Genomic DNA, 23383 nt, shown 5'->3' with positions numbered 1-23383 from the left:
TACATTCATCTCAATAATAGTAAATGCCTAAGTACACACAAATGCCTACATTATGTGCTCTTTCAAATATCTACTTCTCTGATCTCTATTTCTATCATGCTCCCATTTTATTCTGTATGTGTTTGCTACCCTTTCAGTTTCTCACATATGCCATGGAACTTGCACTTCACAAACTTTACAGTAGTTCTTCAGTCTTTCTGGTACATTCTTACCTCAAATATCTACATGTTAATTTCCTCAAGTTGCTTTCTCAACAAAGCCTACCCTTAATGCTCAGCTAGTCTCCTAAGGGCTTATTTTATCCTTGTACATACATAAAGTATGCAGAATCTGAATCATGAGTTACTTTTTTTAAAAAAAAATTTATTTATTTATGCATACAAGAGCTGGGGTACAGGCCAGAGGCGCGGTGGGTGAGAGGATTCAGCAGAGACAGAGTGGGGAACAGAACAGGCAGACTGACCAAAGGACACTGCTGAGGGGAGCAGCGAGGGAGTCAGGAGAGGTCTGCTGTGCCATGTGGGTTGCTCCCTGGCTGCAGTGGCTGTGGACAGCTTCATAGGCTGCATCTTAATCCTTTGGCCACCAGGGAGGCCCCTCATGAGTTACTTTTTTAATCCTCTAACAGTTTCAACTACTCTTTTTCATTCTCACTTGACATTAATAGTCTTCCTTCATCATCATATTTTTTTTAAAAGAATTTGATTCTGTGGTTCAAATTAAATGATAACTAGACATTAGACATCACAAAACTATGTGGCTATTGTCTTTGTATTACTTCTGTTTAGTAATAGAACGCTCTCCTTTCTGTAAAAAAAGACAGCAACTCAACATCTAGGAGCTGGCCCTGGTACTCTTAGTTTCTAATTCTACTATGAGATATCCACCTGATTTTCAAAGGGAGGCCCTTGGTATTTTCACATTGAATTAAATGATTTCACATATCATCAACTTCAGACCAGGCCGTGTGACTGACAAGACAAAAGCATTTACATCTAAACAAAGACAAAATATGAATATTTCCAAGCCACAAAATACCAAGCCACCCTTTCTCGCAACTAATGAGTGACTGCTAATTCCTTATCATTCATAGTTTTAGCTTCACTCTAATCTACACCTAGGGTAGATATGATTCATTAAGACTCCCAGCCATCAAGCCTTATTCTTTTTTTTTTTTTAAATAAAGATTTATTTATTTATTTATTTATACAAGCACTGGGTACAGTCAGAGGCACGGGAGGGTGAGAGAATTCACCAGAGCCAGAGCGGAGAGTAGAACAGGCACAGTGACGAAGTACACTGCTGAGGGGAGCAGTGGGCGGCAGGAGAAGTCTGCGCGCCATGTGGGACCCTCGCAGGTGGCCGGGGATCGAACCGGCCCTGCAGAGGCTGCAGGCAGCTTTGCAACCCAGCGCTCAACACTGCGCCACCGGGGAGGCCCCAAGCCTAATTCTTGATAGTATCCCATGCACAGCAAATCCATATTCTTCAACCTTCCCCAAGTCACCAAAAGCCCCGATCCTATAATAAACTTATTTTAGGGCCTCCCTGGCGGTACAAGGGGTTCGGCATCAGCACTACGAAGCTATCCACAACTATTGCAGCACAAGTTCAATCCCCGGCCAGGGAGCTGACCCACACGGCACAGCAGACCGCGCCTGTCTCACTTGCTGCTCCCCTCAGCAGTGTATTTCAGTCAATCCGCTTATTCTGCTCCCCAATCTGTCTGGTGAATCCTCTCACACCCCACACCTCTGCTCTGTACCCCAGTTCTTGCATGCATAAATAAATAAATCTTTAAAAAAAATCTTTTTCTAACTCATGTAACCATATGGTAAGAATTTTTGCTCCCTCCATGGAGTAATTTCAACTATAGGTGAGTTCTCTGTGATCTCCGGTAGGAGGCATCAACATCCTCATGTTCTAATTGTAGAAACAGAGTTAACGGCTGTTCCTTACTGGTGTTCCTAATTTTAAATGCTATGGCAAAAAACAAACAAACAAAAAAAAAAAAAAAACCAGAATATAACCCAGAGTTTTAGTCAATAGAGTCTAAGGCAGGAATTACAAACTCAAATGATTACATTGTCTAGGAAATGACATTCATGATTATGTCCAGGTACAACATGAGTGGTAAGGACTGTGATGAGACACAATGAGAATATCCCCCAATTATTGTCTTGTTATTAACACATCTATCGGTGACCAGTGATCATCAGCTAAAATATTAATTTTTAAATTCCAGGTAACATAATTTTAAATTCCAGTGTAACATACAATTTGTTTTCTTTCATTATCATAGTTAAACTGATTTTTCACAACAGTTGAACTTGACATCAACTATTAAGCAAATGAGAAATTTCAAAACCCAAGAGAAAAATTGTGACTTCCTCAACAATGGTAATTTCCTTTGTAATCAACTTAACTTCTCTGAGCTTAAATGAAGAGCTTTTTCCAACAGTATGTCCCCAATCATCAGATTTTCTCAGGTTCGATGAACTGCTTTCTACTTTGAAGAATTTTCAATTCTTCTTCTTGATCTGTTAACATTTCCACATCAGACAGAAAGATCTGAGCTACTTTTTCTGTTATGTGCTTTATAATTCCTGTCTTTTTATTCACTTACTCATACAGGAGAATTAACAGTAACATAGTCTTTACTTTTTTTACTTCTCCACCATACGATTTCTCCCATCAACCATTCCAAGATGTTTTAATCATAATTTTTATTTAGTCTTCTCAAGAAGATAGGCCAGGCTTCCCTGGTGGCACAAGGGGTTAAGACGCACCACTGTGAAGCTGTCCGCAGTCACTGCAGTATGAGTTCGATTCCCGGCCAGGGAGATACCCACATGGCGCAGCAGACCTCTCCTGACTTGCCCGCTGCTCCCTTCAGCAGTGTATTTCAGTACATCTGTCTGTCCTGCTCCCCACTGTGTCTCTGGTGAATTCTCTTATCCACCCCCACCTCCACCACTTCTGGCCTGTAACCCAGTTCTTGTATGTATAAACAAATCTTTTTTTTTTAAAAAAGGTCATACTTCAACACAACACAAGATAATTTCACCTACACCAGCTGCTATTTGCAATGACTTGGGATAGTAGCTTACTGAACATTTTATTTCTTTAAAAGGCTAACAATAAAGCAAAACTTTAAACACAAAAGGGAAAAGCAAACTACAGCTCATAAATTAAAATTTCAGTTTTATTACAGAATACAAATGATTGAAAATAGTGAATTCCTTCTAAAACAAAGTTAAATATTAGCACTTTCATATTATATACCTCCTATACACAGACTGGTTAGTAGCTACATGAGGCCGGGAGGGGAATGGTAATACCGATAATATTACAAAATGACTGAGAATTAAAGTAAACCCCAAATATAACAACAAGACAAAAAAAAGAGAAGCAATGACCAAATTACAATTATTCGCATTCCTGAGTAAGTGTTTTAATCACTAAACCATATTACCTGGCCAGTTGAAGACACTGGAAGAACTATTTACAAAAGATTAGAAACCAAGAAAATCTAAAAGCAAAAACCCTAAAGTGCTTTTAAATAAATACAACTTCTGAAGCATTAATAAAGTATGGCACAATATATTTCTTGCTTTCTTTCAAGCAGGACATATAGCTAAATAAATATAAAAATATTATTCAATCTGATGTATTAAGATTACTAGATAAAACTAATACAGAGACACATATAAGAGGGTTGATGCCAGACTATAGACTATTCAAAAGGAGAACTAGATTACTATAGAAAATTAGGGATTATTCATTTTTTTCATTCGGAATATAAGATGAAACTCTCAGCTATCTCTAATATTAGTGATCAATCACCTGAATAGTAAATAAAAACATAGTGATTTAAAAATCTGATAAACACTATACTAATACACAGTGAGTATACCAACCTTTTCTTTAAGCAAGCTATTAATCAAATGTGTGAATAAGGAAATTCAAATTTTTCATAACCAACCACATTAACAGAGAAAGCAAATACGTCAAAATGCTAACAATGGGTGAATTCATGGTTATATTATCAATTAAGTAGACTTTTCACTAGGGGATAAAATTTTTTAATAAGAGGGGGAAAAGGTTTACTATTATACATAAATTCAATTTACATATTTTTATTAAAATGAAATTATTTAATTTATAACAAAATTAATTTTAAATTAAATAATTCAAGAGTCAATTAAAATAGTTTTAAATCTTGGGCCTCCCTGGTGGCGCAGAGGTTGGGCGCTGGGTTGCGAAGCTGCTTGCAGCCTCTGCGACTCCGGTTCAATCCCCGGCTGCTCCCCAGCCACCCCGGAGGAGGGTCCCACATGGATGGCGCGCAGACCTCTCCTGCTGCCCGCTGCTCCCCTCAGCAGTGTGCTTCGGTCCTTCTGCCTGCTCTGCTCCCCGCTCTGGCTCTGGTGAATTCTCTCACCCTCCTGCGCTTCTGACTGTACCCAGTGCTTGTACAAATAAAATAAATAAATTAAAAAAAATAGTTTCAAATCTAAAATCAATTGGCTATTGACAACTGAAACCCAATAGGGTACTAAATGCTATAACCTTCACCTGAACTATATGAATGAATACATTACAAATCCTTTAAGAGGATTTTTTCTTTATACCAGAAGGGCTAATTTGATGATCTACCTATGAAATTTATAATTTTCTTATTGATATGGATTGTCTGCATTTAGATAATTAGGGATTACTAAATGAAGGCATGCAACAAATTTATATTTTGCTTCAAAATATCTTTTGTGGTGAAGATGGACAGACACAGTGGCTGTTAACTGTCAAGCACGAAAACAGGATGACTCTGTTAATTGGTCCTAAGGTGGTTTTGGTAAGTTCTGAAATTTAAAAATGATGTGACAGAGGGATGGATACTCATATCACCAAGATAAAAAGTAACTCTGGAATATGGTTATTAAGTTTTAGCACTAACTTCTGGGGACTTGTTGATAAATATTTCTTCCAATTATCATAACTGGAGAATATTATCACATAAATAATATTATACTGTAATATATATTAATATATACTATATAAAGAATAGTATAAGGAGTTACTTGAACATGACTTAGTATTTAGCATATGTTGAAAAGTTCTACCTTCAGGAAGAACATTTAAAATTTATCCTCTTCTGATTATCCCCATTTTAAATTATAATAAATGTATGTCCATTCTAAATTTTTCATGTGTCTGCTTCTCTATCCTGCCAAAGAAACACCTCAGCATGTGAAATATATCTTTTGCTTCTCATCATTAATTGTAATCGTAGCTTCTAAGAAAGTACTTGGGACAGTGTAATCTCTCAGTAAGTATTTGCTGGATGTTTAATTCATTAAAAAGTTACACCACCTTTTTTTTTTTTTTTTAAAGATTTATTTATTTATTTATTTATTTATTTATTTATACAAGCACTGGGTACAGTCAGAAGCACGGGAGGGTGAGAGAATTCACTAGAGCCAGAGCGGGGAGAAGAACAGACAGACTGACAAAATACACTGGTGAGGGGAGCAGTGGGCACGGCAGGAGAGGTCTGTGCGCCATGTGGGACCCTCGCCGGTGGCCGGGGATCAAACCGGCGCTGCAGAGGCTGCGGGCAGCTTCGCAGCCCAGTGCTCAACCGCTGTGCCACCAGGGAGGCCCCACAACTTTTTTTTTAACCTTTAACACACTACACTGGCAATAGTATTGATGGGGCGCTACATTACTTTCCACACTTACGGATTTATAAAATGTGTGTAATCAACAATGGACACTGCAGTTGTTACTCTTTTTTTTAATCATTATAAACAGGGCAGGGAATATAAAAACAAAAATTTAAGAACATATGAATATGTACACATATGTATCCATAACACTTTAAATAATTAAAAGGTCAATAACAATTTATTACACTTATTCTCTACTTAGCTTTAAGCTATCAAAGATCATTTAAATACTGGATTGCTGGAAACATCATGACGCATTTTTTCTATGTCTTTCAGAGGTTACTTACTTATATAAGGAACAAAGATCAATGATATATTGCCTGTTTTGTTCCATAATCTTTGACCATCTTTCAGTGTGCTTCATGATTCCTCATTCACAGAACGATGGCTTCATTGGCGAAAAACTGAACAAGGTACTGATTTACAATATCATCTGAATTATCTGAATTGAACGTTATACCTCACAGGGGTTTCAAAAAGAACTAAACAAGTAGAAGTCTGATGGCACAAGGTCAGGCAAGTATGGGGGATGTGGCAACACATCCCATTTCCAAGCTCCAATAATTTTTGATGGGTGATCAAACTTGTGCATAGTCTCATGTTGATGTGATGAAACACAACTCCTTTATGATTAATGAGCCCTGGATGTTTCTGGATGATGGATTCGTTCTAACTGTCCAATTGCCGACAGTACACACTCGAATTGATTGTGGTTTCTTGGTAGGAGCTTGAAAAACACGACACCTTTAAAATCCCACCACACTGAGCACATAACTTTCCTCTGACGAGTGTATGCTTTCAATGTTGTTTGAGGTGAACCATCATGTCGGGACCAAGACCATTTGAGCACTACACTGTCGTAAACAATCCACTTCTCATCATCAGTTATCAGTCGCTTCAAAAAAGGATTGCTTTCCTGACATGTAATGAGCATATTGCTGATGTTTCTATGTGTCAAAGGAACTTCTTTGAGTTCAACAGGAACTGAAATATCGAGCTTGCTCACGTATGCCAGTTTTTTCAGGTGGTCATGAATGACTGACGCATGTTCAACGTTTCTGCAATCTTTCATGTTGTATAATGTGGGTTTGACTCAATCCATGCCTTTTATTTTGTCATCATTAACCTCAGTGGGTCTCCCTGACCGAGGAGCATTGTTGAGATCAAAATCACCAGCACAGAATTTCATGAACCATCTTTGGTACTGATGTACTTGTAGAGCATTGTAACCATACCCTTTATGCAACATTTCACAAGTTTGACATGTACTCTTCCCTTTATGGAAGTAAAACAGTAAAATATGGCAAAATGCAGAGTTTGGGCTTCCATCTTCAACTTGTAAAATCAAAACTCAACCAAATCATTCAATTTTTTTTAGAATGAAGCTAGAACTGTCCACTGTTAAATGAGTAGCAATAACATAGATGTGAATGACTCCAGCACTTTCAAAAATGAACTAGTGCCATTTGTTGCAAAAATGTGTCATGATTTTTCTAACACCCCAATATATTACTATCTGACTTTGTCACTTTTTATTTGCTAAACCACAGTAGAAATCTAAGTAATATAGTATGTTCCCAAGTATAAAAAGTTAGGGGGGGAATCTTACCATTTTTGCTGACATCCAGTTCCCTGAGATTAATGAGATTTGCAATAGCTGCTGGTAATGCTGTTAAGTCATTGTCTGGCAAACTGAGTTTATGCAGAGACTGACAGTTAAAAAGTTGCTATTGAAACGAGAGGAAAAGATTTTGATTATTTAAAATTCCTTAAATATTTCACATATTAACTTTTATACAATAATATTAAAACTCAGTAAATTATACCTACACAAATACCAAAGAGCTCATTGTTGTATGCTATTATGGATACAATACGAACACACAAAAAATAACAGAATAATTTACAGCCTCAACCTTCTGCCCTGAGAACAATGCACTAAGCGAGAATAAACATACGGCTGTAGTCTCTGTTGAGGCAGTAAAAAATAAATGACTATTAAAAATGGTAAACTGTGGAGTTTGTATGTCAAGCATCCTTAATCCAAAATCAAAGTCTATACAATTTAAATCAAAACAATAAGTACTACTGATTTTATACAACAATTTGGGAGGATAGACAAAACAAATAAGGAACAAATACACTGTTACACTAAAAGCACAATAATGAAATGTGATCTAAAAATACATGTAACCAAAGGTAGTAGTAAGTAAATAGATCACTTCCTAACTCCATGCCCAAAAAAATTGGAACACTGAGGAATTAGAGCAGTGAAAACACTAGAGCGGTGAAAACAGTATGTTTTCGACTGGCTTTCTCTGTTCCTTTGATTGTGTTTCTTTATATTTCACATATGAGTGAAATCATACAGTATTTGTCTTTTTCTTGACTTATTTTGCTTAGCATAATCCTCTCAGTTGACATCCATATGGATGTCAACCAGTCTACTTACTGGCTGAAGAAACTGTGTAGTCTTATTACCTTAATGACTATAAAACAACTGGAATTAAATGTAAACATTTAAGTTTTGTGGACAAATATTCAGTAAGTAATGAAGAAATACCAGGTTAAAACCTTTAAAAAATATTAATTGTGCTGCATACGCGAAGATAAAATTAAACCAAAAATAGAGAAAAGTACACACATATATCTGCACATTGTGGCAATACTGGGAACAGCATTTCTAGACATAAAAATAACCAAAGCAATTCTTAAAAGACAGTATTAAGATACCTTTGGGAGCTCTTCAATCTGATTAGCATCTAAGTAGAGCTCCTCCAAAGTTTTTTCAAAAGTAAAAATCTCTTTGGGAACCTGTTCCAAACTGCAATGAGAATAATCAAGTGTGGTGACAGTCTCCTCTTCTCCTCGTAGACAACGACATGGTACCAAACGCACAAACAAACTTCGTTTTGTAGTCATTTTTAGACACTGCAATATGCAAGTAAAAATGAATTTAGTTAAAATGCTTTTCAAAGCAAATTATTTCAATCAACTTATCAAAATTTATATCACTGATAAATACCTCCTCCCATATATATAGCCAGTGAAACGCACTTAACATTATTTTACTATCAAAATATATATATTCTTTTTTTTTTTAAGATTTATTTATTTATTTATACATACAAGCACTGGGTACAGTCAGAAGTGAGGGAGGGTGAGAGAATTCACCAGAGCCAGAGAGGGGAGCAGAGCAGGCAGAAGGACCGAAGCACACTGCTGAGGGGAGCAGCGGGCGGCAGGAGAGGTCTGCGCGCCATGTGGGACCCTCCTCCGGTGGCCGGGGAGCAGCCGGGGATCGAACCAGCACTGCAGAGGCTGTGGGCAGCTTCGCAACCCAGGGCTCAACCGCTGCGCCACCAGGGAGGCCCGAAATCTATATATTCTGAATTTCAAATTAAGTTCAAGCAATTTTGATCTTTGCAAAATGATCTAATCAAATCAATAATCCCAATCCATTAAATCCTACATAGTTCTGTAAGAACCATACTTTACAAGTCTGCTTACCCACAATAAGGGAAGACCTAATACAACAAAGATAGTTCTTTAATTTCTGACTAACAGTTGTTGCTTAATTAAGGACTTGCCTATACAGTACTGAGTAGGAAGCAGGGAAAACAAAGCTGTTTTCAGGTCTTCTTAACCAGCCCTCAATACCAATCATCTTTTTGTTAAAAAAAAAAAAAAAAAAAAGGAAAGGACAGGTTTATTAGGAAAAGGAGAAAGAAAAAGAGAGGCCACCTGCATGGTCACAGATGGGCAGGAGAGCTGCTCTTTGCAGACCAAAGGTGGAGATGTAGAGATTGAGGGTCATTATAGAGAATCACAGGTCCTTACAAATCAACCTAGTGACACCCTAGAAGCAATTAATCTAGCAATAGATAATAATTCCACAAAGGAATGAACCCATCCCCAAAAGAACACAGTATCAGTACAATTTCTGTTCTGGCAAAGGGCACCTCTCCTGCCCATCTGTGACTATGCAGATGGCCTCTCTTTTTCTTTCTCCTTTTCCTAATAAACCTGTCCTTTCATTTTTTAAAAAAAAAAAGATTTATGTATTTATGCATACAAGAACTGGGGTACAGGCCAGGTGTGGGGGTGAGAGGACCCACCAGAGACAAGAGTGGGGAACAGAGCAGGCAGATTGACTGAAATACACTGCTGCGGGGAGCAGTGGGCAAGACAGGAGAGGTCTGCTGTGCCCTGTGGGTCACCTCCCTGGCTGGGGATAGAATTTGTGCTGTAGTGGCTGCGGATAGGTTCATGGTGCTTCATCTGAACCACCTGCGCCACCAGGCGGGCCCCAATAAAGCTATCCTTTTAAAATGTAACCTTCACCTGCCTGTGTCTGTGCAAATGTTTTCATCTACTGGATAAACCCATCATGTACAAATGAAAAAGTAACTGTCGAAACTTTCTTAGAAGTAATCCAAGGACTCCTACTCTCACCAAAACCAAAACCTTTTCAAAACATCAGTAGGATCAAAGAACTTGGAAGATATGGCTTTAAAAAATGCACTTCCTAGAAGTCATAATGGGTTTGGGGTAAAATGCCTAGATGAGACTACAGGATATAATGTGTTACTACCAAATATATGTGATTTAAGAGAGTGTATTTATTTTAGATGTTGTCATTTGTACAAGACAGTAAAGGTATAAGGCAGTTTAAAGGGCAGAGTATCTGTTACTGAAGATAAAACCACCTCCACGATTATTCTGTCATGATCACACTGCAGACAGATGGTCAGAAATTATAGAACTTCTTGGAAAAGACAATGAATTCAGAAAAGGAAGGTTAACTGCTTAACTCTAGAAAGCTGCAAAAACAGCATACATTTCAAAGGAAAACTTTCTGTGAACAGAGAATGTAAAGAAAGCAATTCAGATCTCAGATTAAATTCAGTGGGTTCTAATTTAGCAGATTAAAAACTGCTGATTGACATGAAAGGAAGGGGAACCTTAATTACTGAGGGCAGAGGAAGAAAGTACCATACGAAAGAAAAATGAGTAACAATACCTAAAAAAACAATCCTCCCTACACAATACCACAAAGAAGTAAACCATGGGACAAAGCCTAGCCTTATCTGAAGAACGGGGACTGCTAATTAGAATTGCAGTGTCATGATATTTAAAACCAACCTTATAAATGACTTAATATAGTAAATGTAAAAATATTCTTATCAGGGCCTCCCCTGGTGGCGCAGCGGTTGAGTGTTGGGCTGCAAAGCTGCCCGCAGCCTCTGCAGCGCTGGTTCCATCCCTGGCCGCCAGCAAGGGTCCCACATGGCGTGCAGACCTCTCCTGTCTCGCCCGCTGCTCCTCTCAACAGTGTATTTCATCAGTCTGTCTGTTCTGTTCCCCGCTCTGGCTCTGGTGAATTCTCTCACCTCCCACGCTTCTGACTGTACCCAGTGCTTATATAAATAAATAAGTAAATCTTAAAAAAAATAAAATAAAATACTCTTTTCAATAAATATCAATGTGCAAGTTTCCTTTAAAAAAATATTCTAATCAAACAGAAAATATTCTAATCTTATATCAAGAAAAAAGACTTAATAATAAGCCATACACTTTGTAACCAAAGAAATTAAAGCTACTTACCACGGGGTTGAATTTGTCTCCCTGATGTTTCTTAATTGAGTCAACATTCTATGGGAAAAAAAAAAATTTTGAGAAAAAATAAGATTAACAATTGAGAATAAATTACTGTGACTTTAAGAAATTTTTCTTATTTCTTATTTAAAGAGTAAAATTCTCACAAATGTACCCATACAAGTTTGCTAACTTCTAAATAAATGGCTAACTTTTTAACCAGTAACTACACTGTTCTCAATGCTTGTTAACTATTTAAAGTATTCAACTCTATTACATAATTTATATGGTAAGTCCTCACTCAAAATCATCTTGGTTCTTAGAAGCTGTGACTTTGAAAGAAATGATATATAGGAAAAACAGGTTCTCAATAACATCATTTTGTTCAACATCTGCGGGGAGTCTTACCAATATTATAACAAGGCAACATTACTTGAGGACCTGCTGTATCCATCCATTAAAGGCCCATTTATTTGAAGTTAGTGAGAAATAAAAGTTTTCCAAGCAAATAAGCTCTAATCACCAAACATACTTAAATTTAGTAGTTTTCTGGCTCTGTGGGGCAGGCACTGCTGATTGCTTGTTGGAATCTACTCCTCCTATCCAGAACTTTTATTTTATTCAGGAATACTTTTTGAGTTTTTCAGAGTAGGGAAAGGCGGAAAGAGGACAGACGACACAATTAAAATCCATTATATACACTTTGAAATCTACTTTGCCAGTTGGTTCTGAGGAAACATTTGCTTTCCTTAAAAGGGATAGATGTGAACATGATGTCTCCTGTGCAACAACTATACCAGGACCATAAGTCAACAAGAGTGAAGATAAAAACCAACCAATAAGGAAAGGACAGGGGTGAAAAAACAAAATAATCAACAATCAATAACAACACATAGTAAAAAGACAAAACAAGCTGGAGGTCTCTTAAAGCACTGCTAAGCAACGAATCAATGTTAACTACAACCTACTTCTGGATTTCATGGTAAATTAAAAAAACTAAGTTCCCTACTTGTTAAAACCATGGCTAGTTTTCTGCATTTACAGCAACACATTCCACTGAGACAGCCTGAAATAATAGCATTAACAAAAAGTAAACACATTGTAAATAAACTTTTTCTTACATATTCAGTGATATCTGAAAATTAATTAAAAATGAATTGAAGATTTAAATGTTAAGACCTGAAACCAGAAAATACATAGGAAGAAACAGGTGAGAGAAGCTCTTAGACATTAAACTTGGAGATGTCTGAGGATTCAAATCCAATGTCATGGGAAACAAAAAAATAAACGGGACTACATCTAACTAAAAAGCTTCTGCACAATGAAATAAACTATTCAAATGAAAAGGCAACCTACTGAATGGGAAAAGATACTTGCAAATCATACATCCAACAAAGGATTAATATTCAAAATAGATAAAGAATTCACACAACTCAATAACAAAAAGAAGATCTGATTAGATACTTCTCCAAAATACATACAATGTACAACAAAAACATTAAAAAGTTCATCATCTCATTATCAAGGAAATCAAAACAATGAAATAACATCTCACAGCTGTGAGGACAGCTATTATCAAAAAGACAAGAAACAACAAGTGTTAGGAGACAACTTGGGGGAAAAAAGGAACCCTCATATACAGCAGGTGGGAATGCAAATTGGTGCATCCACCATGGAAAACAGTATGGATATTTCTCAAAATATTAATAAAACATTGTATGATCTAACTATCCTAACCCACTTCTGGGTATTGGTCTTAGGATGATAAGAACACTAATTCAAAGTGACATATGTACTTCCAAGTTATGCTAACTTAAATAAATCAGACTGTTTCTTTCATATGTGGAAGATAAACAAATGAACAAACAAAACAAAAACTCCTAGGCTGTAAGAACTAAATAGTGGTTACCAGAGAGAAGGGAGGAGAGGGTAAATGGTAAAAGGGGTCAACTGTATGGTGTAGGATGGAAATTAGACTTTTGGTGGAGAGCATAAAAATATAGTATAAACAGATGTTGATCTACAATACTCTACACCTGAAATCTATATACTATAACCAATGTTACATCAATAAATTTTAATATAAAATAAAAAGCTATTCTACAAAAAAGTTCAGTGACATTAATAAATGTGTTTCAGAATTTTTAGTCACCCTAAGTATACTAAGTTTTTTGTCTCCTATGGTAAATAGTTTAGGATTGAGTTATGTAACCATCTCTGCAAATTCTACATATGTAACAGGGTGGTGCCCAGGAAAAGGGGTGGTTCCAAGTTCCCTGCCCCACCCAGGGAGGGTGGAACTAAGCAGGGAGGAGACGAAGCTAGAGAGACTGGAGGAGGACCAAGGAGACCTGGAGGAGGCACATGGAGCAGAGAGACATGTGAAGAAGCTGTGCTTCCTTCATGGTCTTGGACTGGCTGAAACAGATGAAGGTGAGGGACCCCTGGGGAGGTCAAACAATGGCAGTTTATATCTTGATTTTGATTTTGCTCTTTTCCTTCCAGACTTGTCTGGCTGTGTCTTAGCCCTGTGTATGGGTCTCCACCAGAAGGTGCTTTAGACTTGTGGTAGGCTTTCAGGCATCAGTGGCCCTGCTTTGGGTCAATCTGGTCAAGCTTGGCATTTACCCACGAGAGGATGGGTAACTTCGGGCGCTCGAAACTTTGGAAACTTTATTCTTTCCCATTCTTCCCCTTTTCTGTATTGCACAGTAATTGTATTAAAGTTCCCTGCCATTAAAGGTCTTACACACTAGAGTATGTTTTGTCTTAATGCGGCAATGGCAGAACCTATTTAGAGATAGGGAGCAGGTTTGGGGATTCTGGGGCCCCTCTCCCTGACCTGTAACACATTAGTAGATGGCACAAAAACAACAAAAAGCCTTTCTGGGCATAACAAGCAAAGATGGACACTGAATTCAACATACTCCCAACATATGTAATTATCTGGTAGAACGGAATTGCCAATAACCTAATATGAAGTAAGAATGGCAGGAGTAGGTTGGAAAGAGAAGTTTGAAACTTCTAGTTTGAAGTACATGAAAGATGTCCTAGTAGGATCCTGAGTAGACAGTTGAATATGGGTACTCAGAAATGTGGGGAGAAATCCAAGCTAAAGATATAAATTTGGAAGTCATGTACTTGATATATTTAAAGCAATTGAATGAAAGCATCAAGGGCATGAGAGTAGACAGAAAGGAGAGAAGGCTCAATGACTTGAGTCCTAAGATATTATCAACTATGATAATGAGGACACAGACCTGCCAATGTATAGCTAAGTGAAGCTCTTATTATCTTGACAAGATAACTTATCACAGAGTGGTAGAGACAAAACACTGTGTGGAAGGCATTCCAAAAAAAGGAGGATAGTTGAACAGAGCAAATACACACAACTCAGGCAGTTTGGCTAAAAAGACATTAGAAAAATAAAGGAACAGTGAGGACAAAATGTGACTGGAGAGTCACAGCAGTGGATTTGTAGGCAAATGAGAATAATAAAAGAGCCCATTGACAAACTTATAAAAAGATTTAGGCAACCATTCATAGACAGTCCTAGCAAAATCGCCTGCCAATAAAAAAGCTACTCATGAGGAAGAAAACAAAAGAAACCTTTAATGCAATGGTATAAATAGTAGAACAAAACTCACTTAGGCTATTTTTCAAAAACATAGATTACCACACCTTCTCGCTAGATAATATGATTTAGGAAATTAGGTATAAAACTTGTGATTCTTTATTATGCATGCTGATGTTAACTTGTTTCAACTGTTTTCAACAATAATTAACAAATGGTTAATCTTATTTCATCTATACTCAAATCACCATATTTTTTCCCTCCTCCTCCTCGTTTACTATTTTTTTTAAAAGATTTATTTATTTATTTATACAAGCGCTGGGTACAGTCAGAAGCACGGGAGGGTGAGAGAATTCACCAGAACCAGAGTGGGGAACAGAACAGGCATAGCGACGAAATACACTGCTGAGAGGAGCAGCGGGCGCGGCAAGAGAGGTCTGTCGCGCCATGTGGGACCCTCACTGGTAGCCAGGGACTGAACCGGCGCTGCAGAGGCTGCAGGCAGCCTCGCAGCCCTGCACTCAACTGCTGCACCACCAGGGGAGGCCCTCGTTTACTATTATTGTGACAAACTTTCAGTTTGGGAATTATAACAATTGAAAAGTTAAATCACTGCAATGCCTTTAAAATTAAAGTTTGCTATATTCCCCTATCATTCTAAAAAGATCAAAAGATATACTTGGCCAGATTTAAGAGAAATCTTATATTGGAGTGATCTTCCTGAGTTAGGAATTAAATGGCACTACAACGGCCCTGCAGATGTGCCCACAGCTATTGATAAAGAAACTGTAAGAAGCAACTCTGAGCATAGGAATGACCTCCTGGATGAGCTCCACCATTTTTTTTTACTTTTATAGATTCCACCCCTGTTCACTGAAGAGATTTCAGGCACCCAGGATTTCCAACTCTCAGCATGTCATGAACCTGACTTTCTGAATGAGGAGGTCCATGGGAACCAGGGCATAGTTAAGCAGCTATCCATGGCATATCACTGAACATGTGTGCTGTGCTCTCTTGCATTTTGACTGTGACTTGCACCGAGAGACACACATGGAAGACATGGGGAACAGAGACAGGGACAGATATATGGAGGAAAAATTTGGGAGAGAGACATGTAGGGAGGCTGCTCTTGGTCCTTGACAGAGATAATGGCAGCCATCATCTTAACCACATGTTGGACTACATGGTATATTTTGAATTCTGACTCTCTCCTTTTGTCCCAGCTCTTAAGACCTGCCCAATCTCTTTCTTGTGGTTCTTTACTATAGGTACCTTAGACTTGTGGCAAGCTTTCAGGCCTCAGCAGCCCCACTTCAGGCCAAGCCTATTTAGCTGAGTATTTGCCCATAAGCGGATGATTAGTTTTTGGAGTTTTATAAGGAATATCCTTTCTTTTCTCTTTCTCTATGCACACCAATTCTATTAAAAAATCTTTCATACTTTCCTTTGAGCATGCAGATGGCTGGACTGCTTTTAGAACATGCACCCCTTAACAGTTTGGGTTCCCTGAGTTCCCCCACAGTCATGCACTTACATTATTTGATGGTATTTAAATGATCATCTAAGATCATTTTACTTTAATTACAGCCATCAGTGTGTGCTTATCTGTAAGTGACATCTGTGATTAGTTCCAAGGCATTTATTATTAACCACTTAAAGTACATAAATAGTAAACAACGGAAATAGGAATATGACAGATAATAAAGGTAAACAATTTATGTAAAGAAAATATTATAAAATGCATCATAAAATTAATATACTATATTGCGTCTACAACATATACAGCAATAAATGAGGAAATAGCATAGTTTCACATTTATGGTTATAAAATCATCAACGCCTGGGCCTCCCTGGTGGTGCAAGGGGTTAAGCACTGCACCCACAGCCTCTGCAGTGCAAGTTCGATCCCCAACTGGCCAGGGAGAAACCCGCATGGCGAGGGAGACCTCTCCCATCTCGCCCACTGCTCCCCTCAGCAGTGTATTTCAGTCAGTCTGCCTGTTCTGTTCCTTACTCTGTCTCTGGTGGATCCTCTCATCCCCCCGCATCTCTGGTCTGTGCCCCAGCTCTTGTATGCATAAATAAATAAATCTTTAAAAAAAATCATTATTGGCCTAATTTTGATCCAGTAGAAAGCTGAAAGTTTCTCAACATCAGAACTATAAATTAAACTTTCATATTAAACTTTCATATCAAATGGTTAGCCTAAATGTATCTAAAAAGATCTTACTGTGGAATAAAGTAGTAAACAGACATATTTCAATTACTGAGCTTCCACATTTACAGATATTTCCAGATAATTTGCATGATGAGGTGGACAGATCCTTGTAATTTGGCAACTGTGTATGTTCATGTAACCAATAGCAATCAAAATACAAAATCTCTTCATCATGCCAGAAAGTTCCCATGTGCCACTTTCCAGTGTGCCACACCCTCACCAAGGCAACCTATCCTGATTAAGAGTGCTATAATATTTATGAGCAACTGTTATGAGAACACAGGCTTTAGTTCTCATGTGAGTGAAACTGCTAGATTATAAGTCTATAGTGCCCTGGTTGCTGATTTTGCAGTGAGTAAAGCATCCTATCTTAGATCTAAAGATCTTGTGCTTTCTGGCAGGTTAACATGTTAAAATGTAAATATGGTAAAATCTCTAATCACTTGTTTCCTCTTATTACCCAGTGTAAATTAAGAAACATGATCACAATGTTTTTAACGCCACCTATGATCAAGAGACTTGGTCCATGCCCTCACACCTTGATTTTGGGTTGACCCTGTGACTTGCTTATACCAATTTAATGTGTCATCCGATTACTAGGCAAGAAACAGTACTCATGTCTATTTGTATGTAACATATAGTTGATCTTGTTTTTCTAATCCAACCTGACAATATTTTGATAGGTTTAGACCATTTGAATTTAATATAATTATTGATGTGGCTTAATTTTAAGTCTATTACATTATTTTTTTTCTGCCTTCTAATAAAGTTACTCATATAATATCTCCTTTTATGGCCTATAAACATACTTTCTTGATTGCTCTAGGAATACACATTCTTAATTTTTAATTTTTTTTAAAGATTTATTTATGCATACAAGAACTGGGGTACAGGCCAGAGGTGTAGGGGGCGAGAGGATTCACCAGAGACATAGTGAGGAACAGAACAGGCGGATCTACTGAAATACACTGCTGAGGGGAGCAGCGGGCGAGTCAGGAGAGGTCTGCTGCTTCATGTGGGTCACCTCCCTGGGCTGGGGATTGAACTCATGCTGCAGTGGCTGTGGATAGCTGAATAGGTTGCGTCTTAACCCCTTGCACCACCAAGGAGGTCCCTAATTCTTAATTCCTCATAGTCTTCCTTCAAATAATATAACTTCTCATATAATCTAAGACATTTAAGGGTGTAATTTATACTTACATTTACTCTTTTATGTCATGCTATTGTCATATATTTTGTTACAAATCCCACAATTTTTACACCATCACCTGTTGTTCAGGTAAAAAAATTTATACTAGAAAATATTCTCAATTATTAACAGAGCATTCCTGCAGTTTATTTCTTACTACTGATGTGCTGTGAAGCACATTAGAACACAGTATTGAATTTTTCAGTTCTAGAATCTGAATCTCATTAATGCCACTATTATGTATTAACATAGCAATTTCCAAAATGATTTCCTAAACCCATTTTCTCAGCACCTGCCTTTTTTCATTAGAATTATTTTATTTCCTCCCTTTTCCCTTTTAAGTTACTTATAGCCCCAAACTCCAAAATCTAACTCCAATTTACCTTTATACAATATTACTACTGACTCAACCCAGGTAAAAGAAAATGTAAGGTGGTAGGATAAGAGTTGCTCCAAATCCTGTTTGAGCCAATGGACTAAATAATGGACTAGAGAGCCCTGTCTAAACAATTTGGCCCACCAGACTGACCAAAGGTATCATGCTAGGCAAAACAGCATTATATCTTGAGTAATGATTTATCTTACAATTTCCTGGAGGGAGAAAGTCAAAGCCCACACACACAGCTGGAGTGTGAACCATCAGCACATGCCCAGGTACAGCCAGCCCAACCCAGAACAAGCTATGCTGCTACTCTACTCCACCCCGCTTCATGAACCCATTCTTTAAATATCTCCTCCTCTCATTAAGGAACCAGACTACATTCTTCTTTCCAGCACTGGTTCCCTCATGCATGAGTCTCTAAAAGGCCTTGCCTGGTTCAACTACACTTAGCACTCTCTGATGACTTCTTTCCCTAGCAGGCAAAGACGCACCCTTTTGGGTTGCAGACAGTAACACTTCTGAGTCAAATCCTTTCCTTAAGTCAAGCTTTTTACCTTACTACCGACTCCTCATTCCGCCAGCAATGTCATCATGTTAATTACTTCTTTATCTCTTTAAGTGGTATTTTAAATAAAGCTATCTATAAATAAAATGTTTTTATGCAGTGTGTACACTGCCCTAGAAACTGTGCCAAACCTGTTGAAAAGCATGACCTCATTTGAAATTCCACCATTATTTATTTATTTCTGACCATCTCCAAACAACTTTTATTTTTTTTTAAAGATTTATTTATTTATTTATACAAGCACTGGGTACAGTCAGAAGCGCGGGAGGGTGAGAGAATTCACCAGAGCCAGAGCGGGGAGCAGAGCAGGCAGAAGGACCGAAGTACACTGCTGAGGGGAGCAGCAGGCGACAGGAGAGGTCTGCGCGCCATATGGGACCCTCCTCTGGTGGCCGGTGGCCGGGGAGCAGCCGGGGAGCAGCCGGGGAGCAGCCGGGGAGCTGCCGGGGATCGAACCAGCACTGCAGAGGCTGCAGGCAGCTTCACAACCCAGTGCTCAACCCCTGCGCCACCGGGGAGGCCCTATTTTTTCTAATTTTTAACCATATAATTAGTTACGTATTTACTGACTGCCTTACTACAAAAGGGTGTTGTGGTAACAAAAAAAAAAAAAGTGGTTCTCTGACCCCAAATGACTTAGATACATAACAAGAGATAAAGGAATTTATCCCTTAATTATTAAATGAATATTATTTAATAATATTCATTATTAAAAATCAGACTAAAGTGCAAGTGTTAAAATGGCACACCGTTAAGGATTTGATAAAAAGCAATTGATAGGGCCTCCCCGGTGGCGCAGCGGTTGAGTGCTGGGTTGCAAAGCCACACAGCCTCTGCAGCACCGGTTCGATCCCTGGCCACCGGGTGAGGGTCCCACATGGCGCGCAGACCTCTCCTGCCGCCCACTGCTCCCCTCAGCAGTGTACTTCGTCACTCTGCCTGCTCTGCTCTCCGCTCTGACTCTGGTGAATTCCCTCCCGTGCTTCTGACTGCACCCAGTGCTTGTACGTATGTATGTATGTATAAATAAATAAATAAATCTTAAAAAAAAAAGCAACTGATAAAGATTCTGGTAAGAATACTTCTGAATACCAAAAAATAATTATCTTTGCTGCTATCATATATGAAAACAGTATCTGGACTCTGAAGAAACTCCAAGTGTAAGAAATCACAATAAAGAATGTATATTAATTATGGATATTAACTAAAAGATATTATATAATAATGTAAGTTAATAAAAACATTAATAATCCTATGGTAGAGCAAAATTTTATAAAGTATTCCACTTAACCAAAGCAGAATTAGAAACTCCTGTTGGCATGCCTAAGGTTGTAAGAAGTGGCTATGTCTTTAAGTCAGAATTTAAATTTAGTTTTAAGAATTATGTCTCACTATTTGATGATGCAAAAGAAAAACAACAATGAACATTTACTGATTGCTTCTCTGGGTTAGGTACTCTGCTATGCATACATAACCTTGATTTTTTTCTCAGAATAATCCTACGATGTACAGTAGACCTCTGTACAATTTGGGGATTAGGAGCACCAAACTGACACAGCCCTCCTCAGCCCCCACCCACCCACATACACACACACTGCAGTGGAAAACCCACATATAAATGCATAGTTAGTAGTCCATATGTATTGGTTTCTACATACAAAGATTCAACCAACCCACGTCTGGGTTGGTAGGATGTGTGAATGTCAAGGCAAGGAAAAAAATCTACATATATTTCCCCAAGAAGTTTAAACCCAAATTGTTCAAGTGTTAAGTGTAGTTCTGTTTTATTCCTATTTTACAGATGAAGTTATTTCACTGCTTAATTAGCTTGTAAAGATAGGGTTCCTGAGCCCAGCCCTCTTGGCTCAACAGTCCACTATACATGCATTTGCAGAAAAATTCTACCTATGTCAATCCTTGACTACAGGTTCTGATGTGTCATGAAAGTGACTTCCTAAGTGAGGGGAGTGAGAACTAGGGGCAGAGCTGAGCAGCTATGTGAAGCTATATAATACAGAAGGCAGGTGGGCTCTGGGGCTCTTGCTTCACTGGCTTTGATTTGTATCCAGGCACTTGAGGGGACGTGGGAGGAGACACACAGAGGAGAAACATGTAGAGACACCAGAAAAAGACATATGAATAAAAGACATGTGGAGAGGTTGCTTCTAGTCCTTGGTAGAGAGATTGGCAGCCATTATCTTTGCATATTGATTTTGCATTTTCTTTTTCTCCTTTTTGTCTCAGCTTTCTATGACCTGCCTTACCCCTTTCTTGCTGTTGCTCATCAGAAGTGCCTTAAACTTGTGGCAAATTCTGAGGGCTCTATGACCCTGCTTCAGGCTGACTCTGTTTGGCTGAGCATTTGCACATGAAAGGATGGGTAATTTGGGGGGGGGGGTGTTACTGGGAAACTATTATTAGGAATACCTTCTCTTCTAGGTCTATGAACATTAATCTAATTAAAGATCTATCACATAAAGAGTCTACTTTATATGCCTTTGTGCAAATGGATAACCAGATCCCTTTAGAGCATGGACCCCTAATAGAAGTCTCTAGGTGTCCCTCAGTCACATGCTAACATTTTAAGAACTGAAAACTTATGACCACAAAAAACCTGCACATAGATTTTAACCGCAAGTTTATTCATAACTGTCACAACCTGGAACCAATTAGGATGTCCTTCAGTAGGTGAAGAAATGAGCTATCAGACCATGAAAAGACATGGTTGAATAAAATCATACTACAAAAGGAAAGAAGTCAATTTGAAGAAGCTATGTATATACATATAATTTCACCTATATGACAGTCTAGAAAAAGGCAAAAACTATGGATACAGCTAACAGAGATTTCTAGGATTAGGAGGCAGTGGTGAAGGAAGTATGAACAGACAGAACACAAAGAATTATTAGAGCAGTAAAACTACTCATACTTTTGTCCAAAGCTATAGAGTGAAGCTAAAGTAAACCATGAATGTTGGGTTAAAATTATGTGTCAGTGCAGGCTCATTAATACTAACAAAAATGAGCTGCTCTGCTGGGGGATGGTGATAATGGGGATAGCAATGATTTTTTGTGAAAACAGCAAGCATATGGGATATCACCACTGTACCTTATGTGCAGTTTTGCTGTGAATCTAAAACTGACCTGAAAAAAATCAAACAGTTAAGAATAAACAACTAATCCCACTGCATACTTTTGTGAAAAAAGGAATGGCTGTACATTAATTGGAAGAACTGCTGTCAGTGGCACACACATTTCAACATGCTACTATTTAGCATTAAAGGATATTATTTAATACGTCTCTGCAACACCTCACTCTTTCAACTACCTAGAAGTTTTTGATTTTGTTGTTGTTGGTTTTTTTTGCTACCTCAATTTGGCAAAACTGGGACACCATGTTGCCCAAAATTTGACACTTTTTGGGATTATGAGGATTTTTTTCCCAACAGATATGTGACTGATTATACTGGAAATCTCAAAAATCTCTTAAGTCAAAATTATCTGTATTGTATTTTCTTAGTATTTTTAGTGGTCTCGGCAAAGCACCTGCATTAGATGCCAGCAGCAAATCTAAACCTGACTCCTAAAGAATCTACAAGCTTTATAATAGCAAGTACCCACTGTAAAGCAGAAATGGTCTCCTTGTCAGACATAAATACTTGTCAACTTGTTAACACAATAAATATACCACTTTCTCAATTGAATTCAAATCTTAAATTCCAAATCAATAAAACAGAATTCTGATATACCAACCTCTCATTAGAAAGTAAAATCCTGAAATTGTATGCCACCGGTTATAAAAGTCCAAATGGTAACAATGATAGGTATAGCATTAAAAATGCTGTATCACCCACAGTGATTTTTCCCTCAAATCAATGTACTAAAAAGTCTTAATTTGTGAAGTACATTAGCCTTTCCTCATATATAACCCATTTTGTATATTATATACTTTTCTTTTCATTAAAGCAATCTTAAAAAAAGCCTGAAAGCTATAGGATGTGTCCTGTTAAAAAACTGTTACACCAGCACTGTCCATTCATTACTCAGTAGCTCTTACATAGGAGAATTCACATTTTAGAAACCATTTAGAATTTAACGTGAGGAAAATCTCTGTCTCCTCTGGAGAACT

The 23383-nt window shown here is 37.9% G+C and overlaps 1 protein-coding gene across 4 annotated transcripts in view; it reads right to left on the bottom strand.

The window, feature by feature from the left end:
* The window catches only part of ERBIN (erbb2 interacting protein), a 111285-nt gene that overhangs the window by 67289 nt on the left and 20613 nt on the right, over window positions 1-23383 (bottom strand). For all 4 annotated transcript variants that reach the window (XM_037530183.2, XM_037530180.2, XM_054688470.1 and 1 more), the window contains exons 2-4: window positions 11337-11384; window positions 8463-8660; window positions 7339-7456 (exon numbers count right to left, since the gene is read on the bottom strand). In XM_037530183.2, coding sequence (XP_037386080.1) covers window positions 7339-7456; window positions 8463-8651 — 307 coding nt within the window. In that variant the 5' untranslated portion in view covers window positions 8652-8660; window positions 11337-11384. The remainder of the gene's footprint in view (window positions 1-7338; window positions 7457-8462; window positions 8661-11336; window positions 11385-23383) is intronic.

Source organism: Talpa occidentalis, unplaced genomic scaffold (genome assembly GCF_014898055.3).
Source record: "Talpa occidentalis isolate TD23 unplaced genomic scaffold, MPIMG_talOcc4v2.1 talOcc4.6, whole genome shotgun sequence".
NCBI lineage: Eukaryota > Metazoa > Chordata > Mammalia > Eulipotyphla > Talpidae > Talpa > Talpa occidentalis.
This window is presented reverse-complemented; position numbering and strand designations above follow the sequence as displayed.